The following is a 21,684-nucleotide window of genomic DNA, read 5'->3' as shown; positions in this document are numbered from 1 at the left end:
CCATTATATGATAAATGAGAGTCAGAAAGAATACACATTTAATTGAGCTTAACATGGTACATTTCTTATAAAATGACTATATGCTTAGCCACAAAAATTCATAAATAAATACAGAAAGCAAATATTAAACATTCTTGTGATAAAATAAGAACTAGTAAAGAGTTTTAAAAGATTAGAGACTAATCTTAAAAGATGTCTATACCAAAGAACAAATTATAGAAACAAGAAATGATTTTATTAAAAATAATTACAAGGTAATATACCCGTAGAAATGACATTAAAGAAGAAGGATGTACCATCTGCTTTGTTGCTGCCATGGGACTTTTCCATCTGATTTGCCACTGAGACCTCCATATATTTCTTCCATTAGAATGGAAACTCTTTGAAATCAGGGACTGTCTTACTTACCTGTTTGAATCCCCAGTGTTTAGCCTAGCACCTTTGATACAGTAAGTACTTAATATCATTCGTTCATTGATTCATTCATAGAATGTTGCATATTTTGCATGTTTTACTAGACTGGATGGATAAAATAATTTTGATAATTCTGTTTTGTCACAGGATGGTGCCACTGCTTCAAAGCAGCTAACCCAGCATGATTTTGTTTTAATTTTCAACATAAAAAATTTTGTGACATTCGTGCTGATTAAAAATGAAGAAAACTAAAATGAATATTTCAAGTTTAGAAGATGGCAACTAACTTTAAGTGATAGAGTAATTAGAAAGGAGGTATTTTCTCACAGACTGCTTTCTTGGTTTTCCTCCAGAAAAACTGATAATTTTTTATTTCATTATTATTATTACATTAAGAATTATGAGTGACCTGACCAAGATTTAGAGTTTAGGGATGGGGAAGCTTTGACCTCAAGAGTACATGTGGCCCTCTAGGATCTCACGTGCAGCCCTTTGACTGAATCCAAACTTCACAGAACAGATCCCCATAATAAAAGGATTTGTTCTATAAAACTTGGACTCGGCCACAAGGCTGCATCCAAGAACCTAAAAAGCCAGATGTGGCCTCAAGGCTGCAGGTTCCTCACTTCTGGTAGATACTTCCTGACCATAGTGTGGCAAACATCACAGCAAATTTCAATGTCAAGTCTGGGATTGGATCATAGGATCACAGATTTAGGGGAAGAAACATCTGGAGAGAATATCCATTTTCCTTACATTATAGGTGAGGGAACTGGAGACCAACAAAGATTGGTAACTGCTTTATTATAGAGCAAAGCAGTTTAGTGGAAAGAATATTTTTCTAGATACACACCCTGTAGAGTCAGACTATCACTTAACCTGGCTAGGCATTAGAGATCTCATTGAAAACTTCTACTATTTAGAGCTCCGTACTTCCAAAAGTTGTTACAGAGACAATATATGTTTTTAAGTTTTAAAGTTTTATTGCAATTCAGAACTTTTATTATGAGGGACTGAATTGAATATTAGATATATTGAGGAACCCCAATAGACTTTGATGCACAGGAATTTGAGCATTCTAACCATGGTTCAACAATTAAATAAAAATAATCCCTTCAATAAAAGAAAGAAAACATTGCACATTCATATTAAATGGAATCCCTATAGACCAGTTTAAGTTATGAAGATGTTAAGTTCCATCTAATTAGTTTATTGCTTAGTAGCACAACTCCCAGGGAAGGGGACACTTCAGGGAGAGTATCTCCCCAAAATAAAGGGGATACAAGTAAGCTTCTTGGAGAGAAAATGCTCCCTCTTTTTCCCAGAGAAGTTTTACAATTCTACTATGAAATTGGCTCCTCTGTGTGCTGAGGTGGTAATGGGGAAGGTTTGAAGGGTGAGGGAAGAAGGCTGAGAGAAAGAGACTTCTGAGAAACAGAAGACTGGGCAACCCATTCTGACCCCCTCTTGCTACCTTTAAAAGGGGAAAAATCAAGACTATGTAAGTTAAGACATTTAAAATTTTCCCCTTATTTACACATTTTGAGAAAGTCAAGGTGTTCACTAGAAAATAGTTGAACTCATCAAACTAAAACATTCCATATTGATGAATAGGGATAGGGATCATGGACAGTAATAATGTGACTATCTTAAAGCTAATAAGCTTCAGCACGGTGTTCTTCCCTGACCACAACTTGGCTTGGCCATTAGCGTGTTCAAGGACTACATGTGGTTCAAATGCTGCTTTGTTTCCTTTCTCTCAATGGACTTGGTGTTTAGAATGAAGAGGGCTTTTTGTGGCCATGATGTTGGTGGGGCCAACTAAGGCAGAGAAAACGATGGGTTGGATTCCAAGTTTGCAAAGATCAATACCTCTGAAGTATTGAGTACTTAAGAAATAGATAATGAAAGCTTTTAGTTGTACTACCTAAAATTTATCTACCACATCAGCAGAAATCTACCAGCTTCTTTTTAGCCCATTCAATAAGCTATCCTTGAAATGCATGATAACAAGAAGTGAAATGAACTACTATATACCAGGCACTATGCTAAGCAAAGGAAAGGGAAAAAAAGGGGAGAAACAGCCCTTACTTTGAAGGAATTTACAGGGAGACAACATGCAAACAACTATGTGCAAACTATTTCTATATGTGAATTGGAGATAATTTGAAAGGGCTATTCTTAGCAGTTAGGGGGATTAAGAAAGCCTTCTTATAGAAGGGATGGTTTTAGCTGAAATTCAAAGAAGCCAGGGAACACAGGACATAGACATGAGGAGGGATAAAATTCTAGGCATGGAGTACAGGCAGGGAAAAGAGTCAGTACTTTAAAATCAACTTTACTGCCTTGCTTTTCTTTTGGCGAACAAAATAGTTTTATTCAGGTAGTCCCATATAGTACATACACTTTCTTGCCTAAAGAAAAAGCATACACTAATTACAGGAATAGATGAATATCTAGTAAACATACAGTATATTCTCTCATAGCAGATTAAATTCTACTTTCATACATCTGCCTTGAGATAATACAGTCAGGGAATTCTTGTTGTTTTGCATTTTTACAAATGAGGAAACTGAGATGTGACCAAGTTCATCCCGCTGAGAAGTGTCCAGTTCTCAAGTCCAGTTCTGCAGAGCTAATGCGTTGCCCTGTCCTGCACAGGGCAGGATTTCACATGTTTTAAGGAGTCTAGTTTCACAGTTTAAAGATGCACCTACATTCACCATTAAAAAATGAAATCCACCACAATATCTTTCCTTCATAAGGAGACTTCCAAGTAGGAAAGGCAACCGTCTATGCCTCTCCCACCTTCACCTCTCTAGGTGAAGGATAATAATTGTGGTAGAGGTGTCAGAATATTCCAAAGGAATGGTCCCAATTGAGATATGACATCCACATCTGGACCATCCAATTTCAGCCATAGAAACTGATGGTTGAACATGACTCCTTGTAGTACAAGAACCCAAGTAAGGGAGCTGACAGTGCCACACTGCCCTTTTGTATTCGGACCCTGTATAAGGTATCATCATAAACTCTGGTGTCCCCACTTTAGCCAGGACCAAAAGAGACCATGAAGGGTTAAGTAAGGACTTTTTTGTGGCTTGGACTCCTTTGGCAGTCCGGAGAAACCTATAGATTCCTCAGAATAACGTTTCTTACATATCTAAAACGAAATATATGGAATTACAAAAGTAATTTCAATCATATTTAAATAACCACACATATATGACACATATACAACCATTTACATAAAACACATTCATGGACCACAACTTGGATTAGATAAGGTTCTTTCTCACTCTGAAATTCTGATTCTGTGACCTGGACTACACACAGATTGGCAACCATGCGATATAAAGATTGGTTGAAGGGAATGAGGATTTTTAGCTTAGAATTAGAGACGTGTTCAGTGTCCTCAAGTCTTTAAAGGACTCTCGTATATTAGAAGGATTACATTTGTTTTGTTTGATCCCAGAGGAAAGTTCTAATAGCAACAAGGGGAAACTGCAATGAAGAAAAACCAGGCTTGCTATCAGCAACTGAAAATCTCACAAACTGGGGAGTGGAACAGTTCCCCTTCCCTGAAGGTGTTCATGCAGAGGCTACTCATTAGGTATGTGCTGGGAGGAATTCTTTTTCAGGTATGGATTGGACCAGGGGTCTGTTGAAGTCTCTTCTATTTTTTGTGTGATTTTGTGATTCTGGGTGATAGTGTATAGACACTTTTTACATTTTCATTAATAAGGAGCATAGATGACTTTCAATATTTCAAGGAATATAGTGTGGCTATAATCCCCATGCTCAAGATGCTGCACTTTGATAATTTAGAATGTAGTCTTTGAGAGTTTCTATGGCCCCAGAAGTCATAACTCTGAGACCAATTTGGTGATGAACCTACATGCAATTAGCTAGTCTGGGCCTGAGTGGTCTGGATCCACAGTCCAGCCCTTGGCTTGTACTCAGTCTTTGTAGCTTGGAAAGACCTGCCAGAGATTGGCCTTTGACAGTGAAGCCTTAGAGGAAGAATGGTAAGATGGTAGGGCAGGAATGTTCTCAATGAAGGACAAATAATAATAATTATAGGTGAAATTTGGGGAGTGTTTTGAAGTTCACAAACACTTTGCATACATTATAAGCCTTACAGTAACCATGTATGGCAGATAATGCAGCTGTTGTGATTTCCATTTTAGAGATGAGGAAACTGAGGTTTTGAGAAATTAGGTAACTTCCTATGGTCACATAGTTATAAAGGTTCAGGAGAGGATCTCAGTCTAGATCTCCCCTAAACCAAGTGGGGAATTCTCTCTACTATGTTATAATATGGCTCTTAAATTCAGAGGCTATGGCACTTTAAACAAACAAATAACAACAATGAAACGAACAAAAAAAAAAATCCCAAATATTTTGTGTCCCAAGAGCCTAGCACAAAGCCAATGTTAAGTAGAAACTTTTAAAATTAAATCAAATCTAATTGAAGTCACTTGAATTAAAAGCTGCTTGACTTGGTCAATAGAAATGCATACTACATCACAATCTCTTAGCTAACATTTCTTTGCTATTGGTTTTCCTCCCTCCCTCCCTCTCTCCCTCCCTCTCTCCCTCCCTCTCTCCCTCCCTTCCTCCCTTCTTTCCTTTCTTCCTTCCCAGTACTTTCTGATCTTTTGATTTTTTACAGCTGAGACAACAGCTTCTCTCTTTTGCTGTGAAATACACATTCTATGTACCTATGTATATTTTTATGAATTTCATAGCTTCATTAGGTTCATCATAGCTTCATTTTAATTTCCCCAGGAAATACAGAATGTGATAGCTTTTCCCTGAGCATTGACTTTGTGCCAGTTTCTCCCACACGAGCGTCATTAAATGAGTGCCTCCTTTAGAGATGAGTGCCAGTAGTCTAAAGTAAAATCTGATAGGCAGAAGAAATTCTTATTCACTCTGTAGAATTGCCAAGATGAGATGCCTGAAGCTCAGGTTTAATCTGTCACATTTTGCTCAGGAAGGTCTAGTGTCTCCAAATTTACCTCTAGAATCAGTACAGGATGGCACGTGGGGGCACTTAAGAAATACGTCTTTGATTAATGGGATGCCTGGGGACACAGAGCAGATTTACCTGTACTGGTAATGCTAGCTTGTCTCTGAAGCAGAAATCTCTTTTATGTGAGAAAGATTTTCCTATTCTACCTCCTCTTTTCCCCTTCTCCCTGTGCATCCCTCTTTCTCACTCCATTTTTAAAAAATCTCATACCAATGTAATTGGCTCACATTCTGTCTATGGAGACTCCTGTCAACTGCCCTAATAATGATCAGGTTCTTAGGAGTTACTTGAACTCAGGTCTTCTTGACCCTCAGTAATGTCTTCTATACTCTATAGCAGGCTGTTCAACTTTCAGTTTTAGATTTTGGAATTCCAAGTCAAGTACAACACAATCTCACATTGTTATAGCATTCTAAATATATATTAACCATAATGACTAATATTTCTTCAATTTGTGAAATAATTTTCATCGCATCTCGTTTGAACCATATAAGGTAGAATCTATTATTATCCCAATTTTACAGAAAAGAAAACTGAGACCGAAAGAGGAGAAATAGTTTGCCTAAGGTCACACAGATAATACGTTTGAACTCAAGTTTTCCTACTGCCAAGTCCATCCCTCTCTACACTACACAGTCCGTATCATAAAAAAAGGTAAAAAGCACTTTTTCACAACAGCACCATGAAGTAGGCAGTGTGAGCCATATGATCCTCATTTTATAGATGGGGAAACTAAGGCTGAGAGAATTATGGGTATGTTCTCTAGGTAAGGAGAGTAATGAGTGCCAGGGCCAAGACTTCAGTCTAGGTCTTCAGACTCTAAGACTAGTGATAGGAACTCTTTCCTGTACCACCACTGTTGAAGGATGTTATTTTCTTCTTATGTGTTGTGATTTTTTTGGAAACCTTTGTTCTGACCAGAAAAATCACTAGGGTGGAATAGTTAGTGTTTTGTTCCAGCGCATTAGTATTTCTTTCCTTTTTCTTTTATTGGCATATACCACACGAGTTTTAAAGAATTATTTGTTTTTTAACATTCAGTTTTTAAATTGTGTTCTAAATTTTCTCCCACTCCTTCTCCACCCACTGAGAAGGCAAGAAAAATGATATCAATTATTTATGTGAAATTATACAAGACATATTTCTGTATTAGTCACAATGCAAAAAAGGAAAAAAAAATAAAGTAACAAAATTACGCTTCAATTTGCAATCAGAGTTCATCATTTTTCTCCCTGGAGGTGAGTAGCATTTTTTCATCATCTTTGTAATCATCTTGGATTGATCAGAGCAGCCAAGTCTTTCATGATTACAACTTGGTTGTTACTATACACAATGATCTCCCGGTTCTTCTCACTTCACTTTTAATCCATTCACACAGGTACTACCATGTTTTTTTCTGAAACCACACCCTCATCATTTCTTATGTCACAATGGTATACATTCACAATTATATGCCACAACATTTTCAACCATTCCCCAATTCATGAGCATCCTTTCAGTTTCCAATTCTTTGCCATCACAAAAAGAACTGATACAAATATTTTTGTACACATAGATCCTTTTCCTTTGTTTTCTTTGGGGATACAGAGCTAGTAGTGGCATTGCTGAGTCAGAGGGTATGCACCGTTTGATAACCTTTTGGACATAGTTTCAAATTGTTTTTCAAAATGTTTGGACCAGTTCACAACTCCACCAACAGTTTTTTAGCGTATCCATTTTCTCTCATCCCCTGTAGGATTTCTCATTTCTAATAGATGTGAAGAAGCACTTTAGAGTTGTTTTGATTTGCATTTCTTTAATCAATAATGATTTAGAACATTTTTTTTTCATATAACTGTAACAGCTTTGGTCTCTTCTTTTGAAAACTGTCTGTTGATATATCTTGACCATTTATCAACTGGAGTATGGCTCCTATTATCATGAAGCTGACACTTCCTTATATTTCATAAATGAGACATATCAGAAAAACTTGCTATAAAATTTTTAATGTTATTTTATTGTTTATGGTTCCATTTATCTAAATGTAACTCCCTGATTATCTATTTTAATTAGGCCTATCTTTGCTTTTACTTTGTTTGAGATCATGATTGCCATCCTTGTCTTTTTTACTTCAGCTGAAGCAAAATAGATTCTGTTCCAGCCCACTATTTTAACTCTGTGTTTCTCTCATAAACAATATATAGTTGGATTCTCTGCTTCCATTTTATTCATCCCATTCACATATATGATTAGTAATGTATGTCATTCTATCCTATTTTCTTCTATTTATCCTTCTCTTTTTCTTTTTATTCTCTCCCTCCTCAAAAATCTGTTTTGCTTCTTACCATGGCTTCCCTTAATCTGTCCTCCTTTTTACTACTCTTCTCCTATTATCAATCTAATCTCCTCCCTATCTTATTCCATATTAGGTAAAATAGAATGCAATATACAACTGAGTGTGTGAATACCCACATACATACACAAACACACATATACATATGTATGTGTGTTTACAATACGCACACACATATTCCCTTTTTGAACCAAATCTGATGAAAGTGAGGTTCATATTGTATATTAAGCTCCCTGTGAAGAACAATACATATTTCCAAGTACAGACTTGATTTTGGTCTAAAGGCTTTCAATTGAAAATTGGATTCCCAGGCCAACGACAAATAATTTTTATTCACCTATTGAGTATATTTCTTAACTTTCCATGATACATGGTATGGTAAAGGATCATACTGCAATGTTTCATCCTCATTTACCAATCTCTATAATTTTGAAACAATTCTATTTTTGTATATATCAACATATTTAGCTGAATCCATCATTCCCTCACTATGGGACAAGATTTTAGGCCCAGGGTAATTACAATAAAATATCCCTGACTGCTATGTTTTACAGTCTGATGAAGATGCTTATATCTAATAGCTTTACCTAGATTTCCTTTGACAGCAATTTTGGTATAGGCTTGAAGGGAAAAGTGAGTAATTTTTTGTGGAAAAATGACGCTTTTTCAATCTTCTGTAATCTAGTGTCGTAATTTTCTTGCCATTCGATATTTGATATCCTCCCCTTTATAACAATGGTTAACAACTATTTTATTGTTATTGTAATTGTTTTATTGTTTTACTGTCTTAAAACTTCAAGAAACTTATGCCATGTTGAAAAATAATTGATAATAACCACTTCACCTACATAGCCCTAACCAATGTCTATGGTTATTTTGTGTGCCTTAAGTAGACTGTTTTATGTTACAGTGTAGGGTTTTGAATTTTCAGTGATACATTCTTTTGTGTTGAAGTGTAACAACTCTGGCCATATTGTGGTTTGGGGCAATTCTTGAAATGCTTGACTTTTCCATACCCATAGTCATTGTACTATCTCTAACAGTCACTGAAGTGTAGTCTTGAAGAATTGTAAACTTTGCGTACCATTTAGAAATATCATGCATTTTTAAAATCCATATAATTTAAAACACAACCAAAGAAATCAATAAAACAATGGTGCACATCATGGATTCCAAATGCAACTGACGGAGAACTAAGTAACTATGGACAAAGGAGATCAATCTACTTTCATTTGGCTAAGATCAAATAGCTTGAGTCAACCCAATGTCAATGCAAGTACATGCCTGCTGTAATTGCTATGACAAAATGAAATAATAGCCAAATTTTTGTGGATTTCAAGTAATTCACACACTGCGGTGTTTTTGGAGTTTGGAGAACCAAGCAAAATCACAAATTCCTATGGCTTTTCCAGCATTAAATCAGTTGTTTCAAACTAATTGTCATTTATCATCCTTCTTGTTATATTAAAAAAAAATTAATGTAAGTACTGAGTCAACTTTGACCTCATAAATTTTAAGAGGCCAAGGCTGAAAATACCACCATCACCACCATCAACACCACTGCCAACAATAACACCACAGACAGCATCAACAAAGGATAACAAAGCAACTTTCTCTTCCCAAATGATGGTGCATGTGTCGTCATAGATATATATTCATATTATTGAAGATGCTGATGCAAATGACAGGGGATTTGAAATCAGGGTTCCTATAGTGGAATACTGACTCTTAATTTATGTAATATTAATGATCACAAGCCTTAGTTTCCTCATTTGCAAAGTGACAGGATTGAATTAGATGAATTCAAAGGTGTTTTCCAGCTTCACAATCTGAACCATAAGATCTCTCCTACCTCAAAATCCTAAAGTCCTATGATGGTATATGTTTGTTTTTCCCCCAGCAGAAAGCATCAGGAATAAATGGCCAGTGGAAACTCCACCAGAGTCACTGAGTTTATTTTCGTGGGCTTGAAGTATCATCTGAAGCTGCAGGTCATTCTTTTCCTTCTGGTTCTATTTTTTTATTTCATTAATATGATGGGCAATCTGGGAATGATAATCCTCATCCGGGTTGATGCCCGCCTTCACACCCCAATGTATTTTTTCCTCAGCCATCTGTCTTTTGTAGACATGAGTTTCTCTTCCACAGTGGCTCCCAAAATGCTTGGAGACTTCTTTAAGGAGAGAAAGACCATCTCTTTCATGGGCTGTGCCTTACAGCAATGGTTCTTTGGGCTTTTTGTGACCATTGAATGCTTCCTCTTGGCACCCATGGCCTATGATCGCTATGTTGCAGTCTGTAACCCATTGCTTTACTCCATTGAAATGTCTCAGAAACGCTGCAACCAGCTGGTGGCTATCCCCTATGCTGCTGGGTTCATAAATACCATGATTCATTCCACTATTGCTTTCCGTCTCCCCTTTTGTGGCCCCAGTGTCATCAATCACTTCTTCTGTGATATCTTTCCCCTTTTGTCTCTCATATGCGCTGATACCAGCATCAATGAGTTATTAGTTTTCGTTATTGCTGGGATTTTCGGTGTCTTCAGTGGCCTGATCATCCTTGTCTCTTACATCTACATCCTCACAGACATTCTCAGGATCCACTCTGCAGAAGGGAGACGGAAAGCCTTCTCCACCTGTTCTTCCCATCTTACAGCTGTCACCATCTTATATAGGACCCTCTTCTTCATTTATGTGCGGCCTAATTCAAGTTGCTCCATGGATACCAATAAGCTTGTCTCTGTGTTTTATACTTCAGTGACCCCCATGTTGAATCCCCTCATCTATAGCCTAAGGAACAAAGAGGTCAAAGATGCCATCCATAGGACCATTGCTAAAAGGAAGTTTTGTATCAGGACATGAATTATATACAATGGAAAATGGAATAACATCAGATTAACATGACAGGCAAACTAGAGAAGTTAAAAAAATTATTTGGTTCAAGTGTGGGGCCAAGGCATCACTAGTGAGTAAATAATTCTTTAATGATCATAAGACCCACAGCACACAGTCTGGAGAAGGAAGAGACCTCAGAGGTCATGTGACACATTTGCAGATGAAGATCCTGAAGTCCAGAGTGAGTAAATGATTTGCTTAAGGTCATAAAGGTAGCAAATGACAGCTTGAGGATTCAAATTTAGATCTAGTGATTCCATGTTCAGAACTGGTGTCACCTGAGTTGAGGTTTCAAGAATATATAGAAATTCATCTGACAAATAAGAGGAAAGTAAGGCGTTCTAGGTACTGGGCATTTTATGAATAAAAGGGGTTCACAAGGCATGGTGGGGGTGGGACAGAGAGCAGTGCTGAAACAAAGAAGAGAGATATGAAATGAGCTTGGATAAGTAGCATGCCACCAGATGGGGAAGGACTTTAAATGTGAGATAAAAAGGTTTGTTTTTTTTTTTTTAGTTTAGTTTTAGTTTTTTTTCAGTTTACTTTAGTTTAGTAACATAAGCAGGGTGAAAAACAAGTGGCACACTGAATAGAGTGCCAGAAAGACTCATCTTCTTGAGTTCAAATCCAGCCTCAGACACTTACCAGCCATGTGACTCTGGGAAAGTCATTTAACCTTGTTTACCTTAGTTTCCTCATCTGTAAAATGATCTGGAGAAGAAATGTCAAACTATTCAAGTATCTTTGCCAAGTAAACCCCAAATGGGGTCATGAACAGTCAGATACCAATGAAAAACAGCTGAAAAAAACAACAAAAACACAATCAAAGTATAACACAGTAGGTAGACAAAAATAAAAATATGTTCTTGCATAGAGAATAAATCAGGTAATTACAGTGAGCAGCTGAACTCTGTTGTGTTGTACAAATGTTACAAACTCCATTAATGGCTTCCAATAAGAAATCAACTTGTTAAAAATTGAAATGCTGGCATTCAGATAGAGAGTCTGACCCTTACTTCTAAGGAAGACAATGGGGAGTCATTGAACAGTAACAGGTGAAATGATCGATATATGGATTCAAGTGTTTATTCTGGAAATGATTGGTAGAGGGTTTCAAGTGATAGAGTCAGAGTCTGGAAGATGGATGAGAGTTTAGAGGAAGTAGAGGCAAGAGTGGACAAAGGAATACCTGTAAGGGAGCTAGAGTATAAATCTAGGTAGGTAGTAATGATGGTAAGGGAATTGAGAAGAGGAGTCCAATCTAAACACATTGAAGAGATAGAGTCAACGAAACTTGACTATTGATCAGAAAGGAATTGAGGGAGATATAACATGGTTCTGAATATGGGAGACTGGGTGAATTTATGAAAAAGTTGCAATTAATATGAAGCAAATGGAACTTTGCTCTAGATTCTAATTGGGGAAACGCATTCTTCCTGTCCCCAGGAGACGAACTTCTCCACCTCCACCCACCCCTCCAAACTCTATCTCAGTGCTAGACTTTACCAGGCCCCAGGCTGCTCTTCACCAACTCAGTTCCTATATGTATTTCTTGGGGTGCCTTTTCACTAATGTGGAAAGATTAAAACACTCCCTTCTCCCATTTCAAAGTGTTATATAGCCTAGAAATCTACTTAGATTGGGAGGCCTTAGCAGCAAAGGCAGATTGTCCCTGGAAATAGGCTACTACTTCTCTTCCCCAACTCTCAAATAGTAATCACAACCTTAGAGCTACCCAGGCACTATCACCTTTGACCTCCTTTCTCTTTTAATCTTAGGGAATCTTCCTCTTTTGCAGTTCAGGGGAATGAACACTGGATTTATAGAAAGAAGACTCAAATTCACTTACTAGTTCTGACACTTTCTACCTATGTGTCACTAGGCATGTGTGATTCTAACCTTTTCATTTCTATAACTTCTCTTTTGAGAATTGACCCACTTCTACCCAAATCCCTTTTATCCTGTTTGATAACTTTCTTACTTGGCCACAATTTTAGGAAGGTCTCAATTATTCTTCATTTCATTATTCTCTCCTTGGCCATATTCTTGATGACTTTTCCAGTTCTTTGCCACCAAAAAACGAACTTCTATGAATATTTTTGTACACATAGATCCTTTTCCTTTTCCTTTGACCTATTTGGGACTCAGATCTAATAGTGGTATTGCTGACTAAAATGGCATGCCCAGTTTTATAGCCCTTTGGGCATAATTCAAAATTCTTCTCTAGAACTGTACTAGTTCACAACTAAATCAACAGTGTGTTAGTGTAAGAATTTTCCCACATCTCCTCAAGTATTTGTCATTTTCCTTTTGCCCAGTCTTACAGGGTTGCGGCGGTACCTCCAAATTGTTTTAATATGAAGTTCTCTAATTAACAGCTATTAGAGCATTTTTTTTTCATGTAGCTATACGTAGCTTTGATTTCTTCCAAAAACTACTTGTTCACATCCTTTGGCCATTTATTAACTGGGAAATGGCTCTTATTATTTTTTAACATTGGATCAGTTATTTATATACTTGAGAAACGAGATCTTTATCAAAGAAATTTAATGTAAGTTTCTCCCTCAGTTTTCTGTTTTCTTTTAAATTTATTGCATTAGTTTTATTTGTGTAAAGGCTTTTTAATTTCATGAAATAAAAATTATCTATTTTACCTCCTGTGAGCCTCTTTATCTCATTTGGTCATAAACTTTTCCCTTATCCACAGATTTGAAAGAAACATTTTTCCATGCTCCTCGAATTTAATTATGAGTCATCTTTTATGTATAAATCATGTGTCCATTTTGACCTTATCTTGGTATATGGTGTGAAATGTTGGTCTATGCCTATTTTCTGCCAAACTGCTTTCCAGGTTTCCCAGTAGTTTTTGTCTAAAAGTTCTTGCTCCCAAAGCTTGAATCTTTGGGTTATCAAACAGTACATTACTATAGCCATTTACTATGGTGTATCATGTACCTAATCTATTCCACTAATCTACCACTCTATTTGTTAGAGCTTTTTGTTGATTATCACGTTGTAATATAGTTTGAAATCTGGAACTGCAACTAACTTTCTTAATATATTCTTTGATTGATTCCCTTGATATTCATGATCTTTTGTTTTTCCAGATGAATTTTATTTTACTTTTCTAGTTCTATAAAATAATTGTTTTTTAAAAGTTTAATTAGTTTGGCACTTTACTGGGTAAAGTAATAGGCAGAATTGTCATTTTTATTATATTGACTCAGCCTAGCAATGAGCAATTAATATTTCTCCAATTATTTAAATTTGTGTTTATTTCTCTATTAAATCTGTGTATTGTTTTGTAATTGTGTTTATATAATCCCTGAGTTTTTCATAACAATTAGACTCCCAAGTATTTTATATTGCCTGCAATTATTTTAAATGGAATCTCTATGCATTGCAGCTGGTTGGTATTATGTTGAAATGTTGATGATCTATGTGGTTTTATTTTATATCCTGCAACTTTGCTGAAATTGTTAACTGTTTCAACTAGGTTTTAGTTGATTTAGATGCACATCATCTGCAAAGAGTGATAGTTTTATTTCTTCATTGTCTACTTTTATTCTTCCAATTTCTTTTTCTTCTCTTATTGCTATATATAGCACTTCTAGTACAATATTAAGTAACAGTGGTGGTAATGGACATTCTTGCTTCACCTCTGATCTTACTGTGGAAGGCTTCAAGTTTATCCACATTACAGATAATGCCTGTTCGTTATTTTAGATAGATACTATTTATCATTTTAAGAAAGAACATTCCTGTTCTTTCTGGTGTTTTTAAAGGAATGAGTGTTGAATTTGTCAGGCTTTTTCTGCATCTATTGAAATAATCATATCATTTCTGCTCATTTTGTTAATAATATGGACAATTATACTAACTTCTTCCTAATACTGAACCAGTTCCTCATTCCTTGTATAAATCTCACCTGGTCATAGTTTATGATCTCTGTGATATGTACTGTGATTTCCTCGATATTATTTTAATTTTTTTATTCAATAAGGAAACTGATCTGCCATTTTCTGTCTCTGATTTTACTCCCCCTGGTTTAGGTATCAAAACTGCATTTGTGTGATAAAAGGAATTTTAGAGGACTCCATCCTTACTAGCTTTTCCAAATAGTTTATATAGTATAATTCCCATACTCTAGTAAAGAATTAATAGGTAAAGAAGGAGTTGTCCAAAATTCCTTAAATATTTAGTAGAATTCACTTTTAAATACATCTGAACCTGGGGATTTTTCCTTGGGGAGTTCATTTGATAGTGACTCAATTTCTTTTTCTCAGATAAAATTATGTAAGCATTCTGTTTCCTCTTCTGTTAATCTGGGCAATTTGTATTTTTGTAAATATTCATCAATTTCCCTTAGATTGTCAGATTCATTGGTCTATAATTGAGCAAAATCATTCCTAATAATTGCTTTAATTTCATCTTCATTGATGCATTCATCTTTTTCACTTTTAATGTTAATAATTTGGTTTTCTTCTTTTTTAATCAAATTAATCAATGGTTTATCTATTTCATTGTTGCTATTTTCATATTCCCATAAGATGGAGAATGTCTGAACAAGTTATGGTATATAATGGTGATGGAATACTATTGTGCTACAAGAAATGATGAGCAGGATGATTTAAGAAAACCTGGGAAAGCTTATATGACCTTATGAAAAGTGAAGTGAGCAGAAAGAAGAGAGTATTGCACACAATAAAGCAATATGATAAGGATAATCTAATGTGAAAGACTTAGCTATTCTGGTGAAGACAATGATTCCGGACAATTCCAAAGGAACCATGATGAAGGATGCGATCTACCTTCAGAAAAGGAATTGCTGGATTCTGAGTGTAGATTGAAGCAAACAAACAAACAAAAAAAACCAAAACCAAAACCAAAACAAAACCTTTATTTTTTTTTTTTTTTGGTCTGTGATTTCCTTTGCAACATAGCCAATATGGAAATATGTTTTCTATGACTTTACATGCCTAATTGATGTAAAAATTTCAGCTTCTCAAAGAAGGGGATGAGGTATGAGAGAGGGAGAGAATTTGCATCTCAAAATTTTAACATAAATTATTGCTAATTTTTACATGTAATTGTGAAATATTTAATGAAATAAAATATATTAGCAATGAGATAAAACAGAACAAAAATGAAATTACTGTCACTGCCTCAGAAGGTTATAAAGAGGAATATGTTTAGCAAACTTTAAAGTAAATGTGATTTGCAATTAGAATTATTATTCCTGCACAATTCTCAAATCATTTGAAAATAGCAATAAGACTCCTCTGGAAAACTGAGCTCCAATTTTTCAGGAAAGCAACTAATGATGATTGCTTTACTTAAACATTCTTAACCCCCTGAGACCAGAGATAGCAGGTCCCTACGCCACCAGGTTGGCTTACGTGCGTTCACATTTGGAGCATCTGAAGAGATGCCATCTTAGGATGCCAGTCAGCTTAGAATTGACGGAATCTTATTACTCTGAATGATATTACTTCTCATAAAATGAAGTCAATTTTCCATTATTTCCAATGGACTGTACATGTTTAATGTCTTGGGAGAGAAGAAGAGATGGGAGAAACGGTGTTAGAGGAACAGAGGTTCTGGTTCTAAGGCTGGGCACAATCCTTTCACCTCCAACAAAGGAATAGTGAAAAGAGAGTAGGAAGCTCTGCTGAAGGGGTGAGTAGTAGAACTTCTGACATTCTTGAGTCATCAACTGACTTGCTAGGGAATGAACATATCACCTTTTGGAGTCAGAGTTCTTCGAATCTATAGCTAAAGGTGTTGATAGGGGATCTAATCCATCCTCCTCATTTGGCATGAAAAGAAACTGAAGTAGCAAGGTGGTTCAGCGTCACCCAGACATGGAGTTCATTTGGCCTTACATCCTTACTAGCAGTGTGACCCTAAGCAGCTCACTTAACTACTGTGAGCCTCAGTTTACTCATTAGGAAATTAGGGAGAAAGTAATAGCACCTCCCAAGGTTGTTATGGAGATGAGGAGAAGCATTTTGTAAACCATAATGAGGAAAATAAGAGGAAAGTGAATAAGAATTTACATAGCACCTAATGTATGCCAGGTACTGTGCTGACCACTTTACAATTTTTTTTTATAAAATATATATATCAGTATATAAATATTAACTATTAATATTATTAATAATTCAAAATATAAATATTCATTAAGCAACATCAGGGGACTAATGTAAAGAACTTTTGGTCTCTGTCAGCTTAATATGCTATGAATTATTGTGTAAGGCATGATACTAAGTGTCAGAGATTCAAAGATTAAAAACAAACAAAGAAACCTAGAACCCTGTCTTTAAAGGAGTTTGAGTCTGCCATGGTTCAGATGAGACTCAGATATAAAGGTCATGAAGTCAATCAATATTTATTAGGCACCTACTATCTGCCTGGCACCTATTAGTGATGGAAGGTCATGGATAAGGAAAAGCAAGGGGGAGATTTAGCTGAAGTCGTACAGAAAAATACAAGGAGGGAGAAATTACTTTCAGCCTGGGCTGAAAGAGTCAGAGGAGGTATTGTCTGAGCTATGAATAGTAGAGGCATTAAGCATTCTGAAGGATGATAGGAGAAAGCATTTCATTCTGGGCATTGGAGGCTCATGTATCTACATGGAGGAGGGAGATGGGACAATCAGTTTGGTGAACAACTGAGAGTGCATTTTGGCTGAGATTGTAGAGTGAGTTAAAGTGCTTCATGTGAAATGTATCTAGAAAGATAGTTTGTAGCCAGAGCCTTCATTCCAGACTTGTTGTATATACCAGCCAGAAGCAAGAGGGAGCCACTGTATGTCTTTGAGCATGCAAGTGCCACTGTGGGACCTGGGTCTTAGGCAGGTTTTTCTGGCAGCTGGGTAGGGTACAGATTGAAGACTGTAGGTGCTGGAAGCAAAGGGAACCATCAGCAAGTTATGACAAGCATCCAGGCAGGGAGTAATGAGAGCCTACACTACACAAGTGTGGTGACTGTGTGGGCAGAAAGAAGGGGATAGAGAGAAGGTTTTCTAGACATACAAGTGACAGGACTCAACACTTAATTGGACATAAGACATGAGGGAATGGGAAAAGTCAAGGATATCTTGAGATTTTGAATCTAGATGATGAGGAGGATTGAGATGCCACCAACATGAATAGGGAAGTTGGAAGGACAGGTTTGTTAGGAAGCAGAGACGAGACTGAAACTGAGATCACAGAGTTCTGGCGTTAGAACAAGAAGAGATGGTGGAAGCCTTCCAGTCCAGTGCTCTTGTTTTCTAGATGAGGAAACTAAGGTCCAGAAAACTTAAGTGATTTACCCAGGGTCACACAGTAAATAAGGATCTGAGTTGGGATTTGAACCCACTTCTGTATCTAAGCCTAGGACTCTATTTATATGCTGTGCTATGCTGCCTGGAAATACTATTACCTAACCTTCTATAAGTCACTAACTTCTCTAGGCCCCACTATTTTAGGACAGTAACTGGTATAAATACATTTGGGAACTTGGGGGGGGGGTGCAAAAATCACCAGGCTAGCAGAGGAATGGCAGCAATAGGGTGGCAGTCTAACTATGGGTACAGTGACTAAAGGCTGGTTAGCCTGAGGCTGGAGCAGCAGTTGTGGGGAGATGGTGATCAGCAACCTAATCATGGCAATCTGGATGTAGGTGCAAGCAGTGGGACCAAGACAAGGCCACGGGGGAGGAAAGAGAAGGTCCAAAGAGCCCCACAAGGCTTGAAGCTCAGAGACTGCAGACTCCAGACTGACTTGGGTGAGAACTGCTCCCCAGTCACCCAACCCCCCCACCCCAGTCCACGATGTCAGTCACCCTAAAGTCCTAGAATCCCAGCCTCATTTGGGCTCTTTCTCTAGGCCTGCATATCTTGGTCTGACGAATGAGGTTTGACATGTCACTTTTGAAGCCCTGTCCTACCTTCAGTACGTGACGCCTACTCTCTGACCTCACACCCAGTCCTCTTTCTTTACTCCATAGGCCCAGTGCTGCCCTTGTGTTTTAGAATCAGGACTTTTAGAGTGGGGTCTGAGAAGAGCAGAGATGCTGGTACTAATGGCAGCCAGGCCCTTCCCTTAGCACTTTCAACATCCCTTGGGCAAAGTAGTAGGAAACAAAACAAAGAGCACCAGGCTGCATGTCTGGACACTTGAGTTCCCTTCTATGTCTTCAACTGACTAAAGTCTGGGAGCACAGAGGGTTACTGGAACTGGGAAAAGTCACCCGACCTCCCCAGGGCCCAGATTTCTCATCTGTGACTCAGAGGGAATGGGAAGGCCAGTTTCTATGTCACCTTTCAGCTGAGCCATTCTAAATCCCATGGTTTAGGCGCCCTTAATTCAACTCTAACATTGTACATACTAAGGGCCCTACCAGCTCTGACCTTTACACTTGGCTTCCTTATGCTCTGCCAGCTCTGAAATTCTGTGGTTCTCTGAATCAAAATGCCCCTTCCAAACTGATTGCATCTATTCAGAGCTACCATGCCAGATGGAGAGCAGGCCTTCTGATCTGGAAAACTTGGGTTTCAAGTACTGCCTCTGACACATATTGGCAAAGTGACCTTGGACAAGCCAACTTACCCTCTCCCTGCTCTCTAAAATCACAAAGCCCAGTCAATCAACCTTGCTCTGTTGAGCACCATCACTAGAATTAACTTGCTTTAGAGATTATCTGAAACTTTGCCTTATCAGGAGACTCAGTGTAGTCAGAGGACTGAGCTGTATTTTCTTTTTTGTGGGTCTATCTGTAATGATAACATTGGGTTCTTTAGGGTTTACAAAGCTCTTTAAATACATCATTTTATCCTTACAGCAAACTTGTTTTTTAATTAATTTATTTGTTTTTAATTTTGAATAATCACTTTCATAAGTTTTAAATTTTCTCTGCTTCCCTCTCCCCTTCTTCCTTGAGATGATATGCAATCTTATATAGGTTCTACACATACATTCTTACTAAACACATTTTCACATTAGTCATGTTGCAGAGAAGAATTAAAATGAATGGGAGAAACCATGAGAAAAACCAAACCTAAACAAAATATAACACAAGAGAAAATAGTCTTCTGCATTCAGATTCCATAATTCTTTCTCTGAATGTGGATGGCATTTTGCATCAAGAGTCCTTTGGGAAGGTTTTAGGTTCTTACATTGTTGTGAAGGGCTAAGTCTATCAGAAGCAGTCCTCGAACACTGTGGCTGTTGCTGTGTATAATCTCCTGGTTCTGCTCATTTAACTCAGTATTATTTCATATAAGTCTTTTGAGGTTTTTCTGAAGTCTGCCTGTTTGTCATTTCTTATAGCACGATGATATTCCATTACATTCATATACCACAACTTATTGAGTCATTCCCCAATTGATAAGCATTCCCTCAATTTCCAGTTCTTGGCCACCACAAAGAGAGCTGCTATAAATAATTTTGTACAGGTGGGATCTTTTTCCATTTTTATGGTCTCTTTGGAATGCAGCTCTAGAACACTGCTGGATCAAAGAGTATGTACATTTTTTGTAGCTCTTTGGGCACAGTTCTAAATTTCTCTCCAGAATGGTTGGATCAGCTCACAGCTCCACCAATAATGAATTAGTGTTCCAACTCTCCCACATCTTCTCCAACATTTATCATCTTCCTGTTTTGTCATGTTAGCCACTCAGATAGGTGTGATGTGGTACCTCAGAGTTGTTTTGATCTGTACCTCTTTAATCAATAGTGATTTGGAGCATTTTTCCATATGACTATAGATAGCTTTAATTTCTTACTCTGAAAGCCTGTTCATATCCTGTTTTGCCCACCTGTTCATATCCTATAATAATTTATCAATTGGGGAATGACATATTCTTGTAAATTTGACTCAGTTCTCTATATATTTTAGAAATGAAGCCTTAATCACAGACACTAGTTGTAGAAATTCTTTCCCAGTTTTCTGCTTCCCTCCTAATCTTGGATACCTTGACTTTTTGTGTGAAAACTTTTCAACTTAATGTAATCAAAATTTTCCCTTTTGCATTTCATAATGTTCTCTATCTCTTATTTGGTCATAAATTTCTTCAGTCTCCATAAATTTGACAAATAAACTATCCCTTGCTTCCCTAATTTGTTTATAGTAAAAGCCTTTACACCTAGATCTTGTATCCATTTGGACTTTATTCTTGTGTATGGTGTCAGGCATTGATCTATGGCCAGTTTCTGCCACACTATTATTCAGTTTTTCCAGCAGTTTTTGTCAATGAGTTCTTATCCCAGGAACTAGGGTCCTTGGATTTATCAAACAGTCTACTCATTGACTACTGTGTCTTGTGCACTTAACTTATTTCACTGATCTGCCCCTCTATTTGTTAGCCAGTACCAAGTGGTTTTGATGATTGGTGCTTTATAATACAATTTGACATCTTGTATGACTAGGCTACCTTCCCTAGAATTTCTTTTCAGTAATTTCTTTGATATTCTGGACCTTTTGTTCTTCCAGATGAATTTTAATATTATTTTTATGCATCTAGAAAATAATTTTCTGGTACTTTGATTGGTATGGCACTGAATAAGTAAATTAATTTATATAGAATTACCATTTTTATTATACTAACTTGGCCTACCCATGAGCGACTGACTGATATTTTTCCAGTTACTTAGATTTGATGTTACTTGTGTGAACAGTTTTTTGTAATTATGTTCCTAAAGTCCCTGGATTTGTTTTGGCGGGTAGACTCCCAAATATTTTTTAGTGTCTATCATAATTTTAAATGGGATTTCTCTTTCTATCTTTTGCTACTGGACTTTGTAAATAATGTATAGAAATGCACATGATTTATGTGGGTTTATTTGATATCCTACAACTTTACCAAAGTTTTTTATTATTTCAAGTAGTTTTTCACTTGATTCTCTAGGATTCTCTAAGCATATCATTATATCATCTGCAAAGAGTGATAACTTAGTGTCTTTGCCTTTTCTAATTCCTTCAATTTCTTTTTCTTCTCTTATCGCTAAAGCTAACAT

General features: G+C 36.8%; 1 protein-coding gene across 1 annotated transcript; it reads left to right on the top strand.

The window, feature by feature from the left end:
• The first annotated feature begins 9,703 nt into the window (after positions 1-9,703).
• LOC140523289 (olfactory receptor 5G9-like) lies at positions 9,704-10,648 on the top strand. Its single transcript, XM_072638227.1, has one exon. The coding sequence runs from the start codon at positions 9,704-9,706 to the stop codon at positions 10,646-10,648; it is 945 nt and encodes a 314-aa protein (XP_072494328.1).
• The last annotated feature ends 11,036 nt before the right edge of the window (positions 10,649-21,684 follow it).

This window comes from Notamacropus eugenii, chromosome 2 (assembly GCF_028372415.1).
Source record: "Notamacropus eugenii isolate mMacEug1 chromosome 2, mMacEug1.pri_v2, whole genome shotgun sequence".
NCBI classification, from domain to species: domain Eukaryota; kingdom Metazoa; phylum Chordata; class Mammalia; order Diprotodontia; family Macropodidae; genus Notamacropus; species Notamacropus eugenii.
This window is presented reverse-complemented; position numbering and strand designations above follow the sequence as displayed.